Below are 8,235 nucleotides of genomic sequence, written 5' to 3'. Positions count from 1 at the left end.
TCTGTTCCAAACAAATTTAGTTTAGTGTGGTCTCAACTTTCTTAGTATTTTCACTTAAGAGTTTAGATCTACAATAAACGTTTGAAATTTGTTGCTTAAGTTTTGAATGGGTACACGACAGGTAAAGATATTGGTACAAAATATAGTATCGGGACTCCAACACATAAAAATGTTGGTATAAAATATCAATTTACGTGTCACTGCTCAATTAAAGAAAGGGAAAAAATAATTATGCCACGACAAAAGAGAGGTGGCTCGTGTACAAAAGAAGAGGATAAAAAAGATCAATTGGACAAGCACCCACGTATCATCAGGCGCATATTATTCCAAGAGATTATGAAGAAAAAATTGTTTCGATGGGTGGTGCCATGAATCTGACGAAGACCCCCTGCACGGCGTGGGCTCAGCGGTTACGCGTCGGAAGAGCTCGACGGTGCGTCGGAAGGGGACGCGGAGTCAGGGCTCGGGGCGGGGGCGTCGGACGGCGCATCGGCTAGGGACCTGCCCTCGACGTTGTCGGCAGCAACATCGCGCGCCTCAGCCGCGAGCGGCGCCACCGCGACGGCAGCCAGGAGGAGCACGACGAGGAACACGGCGCGGGCCATCGCTGCTGGCTTCCGGCTTGGGCTGGCGGCGGTGCTGTTGAGCTTGCGGTAGTGCGTGTGGGGGAGGGTGGGAGTGGCTTTGCTCTTGCCTGCTTGCTTTCTTCTGTGCTGTGTTGCGATGACAGGAAGGGGAGCGGCGGGGGCTTTATGTACTTAGGCCCGTGGCTATTTTTGGCGAAGGGGCCAGGGGCGCCGGGCCGCTGGCGTCGCGTCGCGCCACACGTGTGGGGCACCGGCGGCTCGTTCATGTGGTCGCGCAGGACACTCGGGGCACTCGGCACGACTGAGGCGCTACGTGTACGTAGGAGAGGACGTTCGACGCGGCGATGGTCCGAACCTGCAACAGGCTGCTGTGCCTGTGCGACAACACCAGGCCCGGCGGGGCCATCTGCCAAATGGACTAGTTCCTGCTAGGCACAGTGAATTAGTCAAACCCCATAGCATGGCCAGAGTGGTGGAACTTGCAACATCTCGGGGCCATCTTTTTCCTGGCAAAAAAACATGAATTCCTGCATTAATAACCTTAAAGGCTAGTAGTAGATACTCACTTCGTTTCAAATTGTAGTTTGTTTTGCCAAATCTAAATGCATAGTTTTTGCTATGCATCTAGATATAGGCGTATATCTAGGTATGTAGTAAAAGTTATGTATCTAAATTTTTCAAAACGACCAACATTTGGAACGGAGGGAGTATTTCGCAGTGGGTCCAAAATACAACCAGTATCATTGATTCAATAGAAAAACTATTGAATACATTTCTGAAAAATATTTTGTAACAATTTCCGGCGCTATCTCTTTATGAAACAAAATAGAGTGGATGGCCACCGGCACAATGAAGCGTCGGAAGATCAATGATAAAGTCTAGTGGTTGTGACACGCCCAAAGAGACCTCGAAGCATGGACGATGTCGAGATCATGCGGTTACAAATGCGTGTGGATATTCTCTGACCGTATGACCGTCGGAAAAGGGTTTTAATAGTAACTCATAGCCCTTTTCGAATATTTGAATATTTTTCACAAATACGAATACGAATACAAAATATTTTTTGATACCATATTCAAATATAACGAGTAATCTAAATAGTTTTAAATTGGATGGTTGCATCAATTCAATATCCATTAAATGTGGCATACGGGTCCAAATTCCAAACACTAGCTTATTCTGATCGAGTTGTAATTTTTTAAAATTTACTAGATGGTTTTATATTCCATATTTCCGTGCCATGTGTTAGAATGTTGTGTACTCAAGGGTATGAAACATAATAGCTATTTGTCGATGTCATATAGCTGGAATTTTAACTCGCATATTGGTCAAATGATTGTAACACGTGTGATATATACGGTTCCCGCTTCTAGTCATTGTTGGAAGAATTACTTATGATCGATATGGTTTGGCTCATCCCGTACTTGATGCTTAACTGAGACAATCTCTGAGCTCGTGCATTCCGAGCTCAGCCATTAGGCCACGACAGCGAAAACGTTTTATTCGTCAGATGAAAAGTTAACGGCAAAGATCTATTTACTGTATGCCTAGGAAAAAAATCCATTCGTGTCGTCGTCCTCTCGGATCTCGACGAGGCTTCCCGATGCCGCAACGCTGCACCGTGTGCGCCGCCGTCCCGAAGCCGGGCGCGCCCAGGTGCTACTGCTCCGGCTCCAGCTCCGTTCCACTCCACCTCGACAGTTTAGCCTTTTGGTAGCGCTTTCTCCTTCGCTCCAGCTCGCTCTCGCGGGCGGGACGAAATCCGGACAACGGTGACGCTCGCCGCAGCAGAGGAAGCCAAGGAGGACGAGCCATGGGACGCTGTCACGATGGAGGATGAGAAGGGCGCCAAAGGAGAGACGGTCACTGTCGCCGTCGCTGGCAAATCGAGCTGCTGCTCTCGCGAATCTTGCTTGGCCGTCGGCAAATCGAGCTCTCTTCCGCGAATCGAGCTCGACTGCCGGCGAATCAAGCTCTCCTCCAGCGAATCGAGCTCGGCTGCATGCAACTCGAGTCTCCGGCGAGGGAGGCGAGGCAGCGAGCGCTCCTCCCGCGAATCGAGCTCGGCTGCCTGCAACTCGAGCTCCGGCGAGGGAGGCAAGGCGGCGAGCTCTCCACCCGCAAATCGAGCACTGCTGCCTGCAACTTGAGCTCCGGCGAGGGAGGCAAGGCGGCGAGCTGGGAGGGAGACTAGCAAGCGGCGCGGCTGGAGATGGTCGATGCGTGCCGTGTGCGGGACGGGAAGGGGGGAAACGAGAGCGGCAGGTTCGCAGCAGGATGCCATCACTGAGAATGGCCGGTCTATTGGTTACCATGGAGGGTTATCAGTACTTGATATGATCTTTAACAAGGAGGTCCCATACATTAATCATTGCTTATGCCGATAGAAAATCATTGGAACAAAACAGATAAACTGCTTCAATTTGGTAACCATTTATTCAGCGAAAGCTTCAGCTGGTTGATTTAGCAGAGAAATTGTACAAATTTCCCATGCAGATCATATAATATGTTCACATTGAAGGGAAAAATGTGTGTTCTTGATGAAAAATCCTCAGTGATATCATAGCGCCATTGAATCTTTCATTTGCTGTGCAGAAGCACCACTTTTCTTTAATTAGTACTAGAAATATGTATCATTGCATGAAATCTTCATCTTCCATGTCGACAATATCTTATGTTTCAATCATAGATTTTGCTCTGAGAACAAACGCATATGCCACCATAATATATATGAATGTTGTGTAAAGGACGGATATATATGAATGAGCACCAAAATTTGTAGATGGTGTGGAATTATGTATCAGCCTCCTAACACAGCGTTTGTAGCCTTCAAAACCACCCCTCTGCATGCTTAAAACGAGATAGAATTGCAGGGATTCAGACAGCAACGGCTAAATAACGGATCATAACAGTTATTTAACACTGAAATAAGCTAACAAATTATGTCCTCCAAATCTAATACCACATTACACGTGCTAAATAACGGGTCATAACCGTGCGCCAAAGGCGCGCTATATTTCTAGTTTGTGCCTATATCCGTATTAAACTCTATCTCCAAATTAAAGTGAAATGTGAAATCATATAAATGATTAGTTCATTCATATCCAATCTAGTTACACCCTTTATTGTAGACAACTAACTTCATGAGCTCTGGGGCCGGCAACTTTAGGTGCTCAGGATCAGGGCGGGTGTTTGCATTCGGCACCACAAGCGGCTATATGCACAATCACTGGAGGACACGACCTACTTGCCCGGTAAACGTGGGGGAGTGGCGTGCTGATGGGAGCACACAACTAGTCGTTGAACTTAGGGGCCGGTTCCCTCGGATTTAATTGAGTCCCGTCGTATTGGATGTTTGGATACCAATTAAAAGTAATAAATATAGTATAATTATAAAATAAATTGTATAAATGGAGACTAATTCATGAGACGATCCATTAAGCCTAATTAGTCCATGATTTGATAATGTTGTGCTAAGTAAACATGTGCTAATGACGGGTTAATTAGATTTAATAAATTCATCTCGTAAATTAGCACCGATTTGTGCAATTAGTTTTATAGTTAGCTCATATTTAACCCCTCTATTTAGCATCCAAACATCCAATACGATCCGGACTAAAATTTAGTCCCTATATCCAAACAGCGGAAGGTTGGAAGAACACAAGCTATGTGTGTGTGTGTGTGTGTGTGTGTATGATGGTGATGGTGATGGTGCTCCCGAGCAAAGCATCCTCGATCGCGAAGAAGGCAGCCATTGGAACAAAGAACCTCGGAGGTTCCCACCACTAGCTAGCAACTTTCTCATGGTCTCATGGCCCTTTCTTGCTAATTGCAAAATCCATTAACAAGCTGCTAATTGATGCTTATTAAAAAACCTTCGATTTCTTACTTCTCTTCTTAATTTCTCACTCCCGCCCATATATAACCCAGTTGGTGAGCGACGTGATCCCGTCTCGCCAATACCAGTGCAGGTCGATTGATCAACGCTACTCTCGGGTGAGTGTTAAGAACTTGATGGCATCCATGGTCTCGTGTTCAACACACAGATACAAATGTAGTAGACGTGACATTATTGCTCAGTTAATTACAGAAAACAGTAAAATTATCTTATGGCCCCAAGGGCGATCGGATCAATACATCAGATGAAATGTAAAAAAGAAGGAAAAAAAAACTCCAAATATAGTTACGGCACCCAACGTATCATCATCATCAGGTGCAAGTTATTCGATCAGATCAACGAACGGGATAAAGAAACTGATCCGGCCAGTCCCCCGCACATGTCGACGGATCACGCCAAGAATCTGCTCGTGGATCTCTGGGGCGGCGGCGGAGCGAGGGCTCGCCGCCGCTTCTTACGCGTCGGAGGAGCTGCTGGGCGCGTCGGACGGGGACGAGGCGTCGGGGCCCGGGGCGGGCGCGTCCGACGGCGCGTCGGAGGCCAGGGACCTGCCCTCGGCGGCGACGTCGCGCGCCTCCGCCGCGAGCGGCGCCACCGCGACGGCGGCCAGGATGAGCACGACGAGGAACACGGCGCGGGCCATTGTTGTTGCTGGCTTGGCTCGGGGCTTGCTTGGGAGGTGCTGCGGCGGCGGCGGCTTCGCGCTAGGCGGCTGGTGTTGCTTCTGCTTCTCTTGCCGTGCTGCGGTGGTGATGATGCTATGCCCGGCGCCGGGGGGTTTATGTAGGAGCCCCGCGCGGCTATTTTCAGCCGGCGAGGGCGCGGCGGGGGTGCTGGCGGCTGCAGCGTGGCGCGCGCGCGCGGGGTCGCGAGCTCGCCACCCGCGGCCGCCTGGACGCGAGTGGGCGGGCGAGCGGGTTCCGCGGAGGACCCGGCCGGCCGGCCGTGGCACGCCGCGCTTGGACCAGGCCAAGGCCAAAGGCCATGCCCCGTGCCGTCGGGGGCCCGGCCTGCCGGCGGCCCGGTGGCGTCTGTGCCATCAGGTGTCTCTGTGTCTCCCATAGTTTTCGGATGGGATTAGAATTACGATTGAAGCTAAGCTAGCCTGTGACTGTAAAATACTAGTAAAATCTACTGAGCACTGTCGAGTTCGCCAGCGGTTGTGCATTGCGAAACGGCCAGTTTGGGAGAGCGTATACTCTCCTTGCAACGGGAGGGTGTGTTGGGTCAGATCTGGGAGCAGATAGAGTGCAGCGCGCTGGTACAAGTGGAGGGCCCGTCGGGACCGTGGCGGTCCCGCCATTTCCTTCTGCTGCTGCTACTCGTCTTCAAGTGTATGCATGTACATGTATAACGATTAACGAGCGATGCTACTGCTGCGTTACCTGGTAAGCGTTGGGCGAACCCTTGGGTACCCACTTGCCACGGCCGTTGATGTGTTCACGCTTCATTACAGCGCTACGGCCGTTGAAAATCTCTGTCGCCGTAGATTAGGTCTGTGCTGGTACGAGCACTGAAGACGTTCGATACGCCACCGACACCTCGAGCATTAGAGCGTCCGTGCCGTGCGTGGAGTAGCGATGGGCCCTGGCCGGCTCAAAAAGGGGGGGGGGAGAGAGGTGGGCCGTGGTAGTGTGGTACCCTCAAATTTTTAGCGATTTCTAATTATCCAAGAAAAAAATTAGCGACTTCTCATTCATTTATTCAGGCAGCAGCTCCAACATCTTCATCTTTCCACGCCACGGTTCATGGGCGCTGCCTGCCACCTGCTGACCTGCGCGCTGTTGCACTACGGCTGCTGCTGCTCGTCGTCGTCGTCAAGCTGCCTGCCTGCTCAACAAACACATTAAATTGCGTGCAAATTCAGGTAGGCGTCAGCGTAAGCAAACGCGCATCTCATCCATCGACCGGAAAAGTACACGAGCTATTGGATTACAGCTCCCTGATTCGAATTCAGAACACTTGACGCGGACCAAATCAATCTTTCATACTACTGACAACAGCAATGGAGTAAAGAGAGAGAAGAACAAAAAAAAACATGGCGTTTCCATCCAAAGAGAAGCACCCAAAAAAAAAACATGCTCTGAACACCGACAACACTCAAGCAGATCCGCCTCGAGAAAAGAGGATTCACCAGCTTAATCCCCTAAACCAAGGCGGCGGCCGCGGCGACGGCCACGGCGGCGAGCCACCGCGGGCAGGGGGCGCCGGGCGCCGCGTTCTTCTTGGCGTTCTTCCTCTGGTCAGCGGGCGCCGCGTCGTCGTCGGCGGCCGGGCCGGGCGAGTCCGCCACGTGCCGCGGCCGGTGGCGCGCCCTCCTGCCGGACGCCCTGGGCACGTTGGCCGCGGGGGCGGGCGCCGGCGCGGGGGCCCCGGCGGGGTCGAACAGCTCCACGGGCTCCAGCACCGCGTCCACGGCGTAGATGGCGACGGGGTCCCGGTCGTAGACCGTGGCCCGGACCCGCGCGGCGGCGGCGCCGGAGGCCTCCGTCCGGATGCTCACCTGGTCGCCCACGTTCTGCACCGTGAAGTTGTAGTTCCGGGACGAGCCGTCGGTGGCGAGCGTGTTCATGGGCCCGTTGCTGGCCTTGAGCCCCGCCAGCGTGTAGTACACGGGCACCGCATGGAACAGCAGCAGCGACGCCCGGCCATCGGCGCTCAGGTTCCGGTAGTTCGGCATGAACGGCCGCAAGGCGGCGTCGGCGGGGCAGAACGCCGTCACGCCGCCCTCCACGGCCGACCGGAACGTCGACAGCGCGTCGGGGGAAGCCTCCACCAGCGACGCGAACGCCTTGCACCCGCCCTTGGACATGAGCGCCGTGATGTTGGGCGGCGCCGGAGGGGCCGCGGGAGCCTTCGCCTTCGCCTTGCCGCCGGAGGTGGCGGCGGCGGCGGCCAGGGGAAGGAGGGCGAACAGGAACGCCGCGGCGGCGGCGGCGAGGGGGAAGCGGCGCATTGTGGCGAGCAGGGTGGGGAGCGCGCGCGTGGGAGTGAGTGGGACGAGTGGCGGCAGCAGCCGACACCCCAGCAGACGGGCAGCGTAGTGATGAGCGACAGTGTGAGAGTAGAGTGGGTGTGTGACACTGTGAGCTGAGCTGGGTTCGCGGTGGAGGTGCCCTCGGACTTCACTGGTAATGCCGGGGGTTGCCAGCCATCCCAGTCCCGGCTGCGTTAGATTTCGTGAGCTAACGTGTGATTTGGTGGTTGCGCTGTCTTTGTTTACTGATCATATCGTGCTAGATTCGTTGTCCTTTGCTCTCAAAATCTGGGGACAATTTTGCTGTCCTCTTCTTCCATCCTTTTCGTTCGTTTTAGTAGCATTTTCGAATTTCGCGGCCGCGCCGTGGCAGGCGTTCCCGTGTTTGCCACATGGATGCTATTTTCATCGAATTCTGTTTTCATAGAACCTGTTCTCATGTTTCGCAAAGTAAAGGAACATTTTGTGCAAAAATTGTCAGATGGGAGGTAAGTTCTCTGAAGTACAAGATCGAATGCTAGCCTGCTGAGACTTTAAACTGAACTTTCGCTCAATTCACCGCGACCGGAGTTTTTACGCCAGGGGTGGGGGTGGAGAAGCCAACCCCCACGCAGGCAAGGTGTACGGACAAGGAACCAGGACGGGGTCCCCGGAAGGCCGGAGCATGCGCAGCTGCTGAGCTGCACTGCAACTTGGTGAACCCATTCAATGGCGAGCCCAATCACCATTCACCAATGCCGTAACCGCCAGTACCCACCCCAGCAACACCCTGC

The 8,235-nt window shown here is 52.9% G+C and overlaps 1 protein-coding gene across 1 annotated transcript; it reads right to left on the bottom strand.

Moving 5' to 3' along the window:
- Positions 1 to 6,412: 6,412 nt before the first annotated feature.
- LOC112897782 (fasciclin-like arabinogalactan protein 1) lies at positions 6,413 to 7,570 on the bottom strand. Its single transcript, XM_025966179.1, has one exon. The coding sequence runs from the start codon at positions 7,439 to 7,441 to the stop codon at positions 6,632 to 6,634; it is 810 nt and encodes a 269-aa protein (XP_025821964.1). The 5' UTR covers positions 7,442 to 7,570; the 3' UTR covers positions 6,413 to 6,631.
- Positions 7,571 to 8,235: the final 665 nt, after the last annotated feature.

This window comes from Panicum hallii, chromosome 6 (assembly GCF_002211085.1).
Source record: "Panicum hallii strain FIL2 chromosome 6, PHallii_v3.1, whole genome shotgun sequence".
NCBI classification, from domain to species: Eukaryota; Viridiplantae; Streptophyta; class Magnoliopsida; order Poales; family Poaceae; genus Panicum; species Panicum hallii.
This window is presented reverse-complemented; position numbering and strand designations above follow the sequence as displayed.

Coding starts and splice junctions, on each gene's coding strand:
- LOC112897782 (XM_025966179.1), bottom strand. CDS start 7,441: ATGCGCCGCTTCCCCCTCGCCGCCGCCGCCGCGGCGTTCCTGTTCGCC.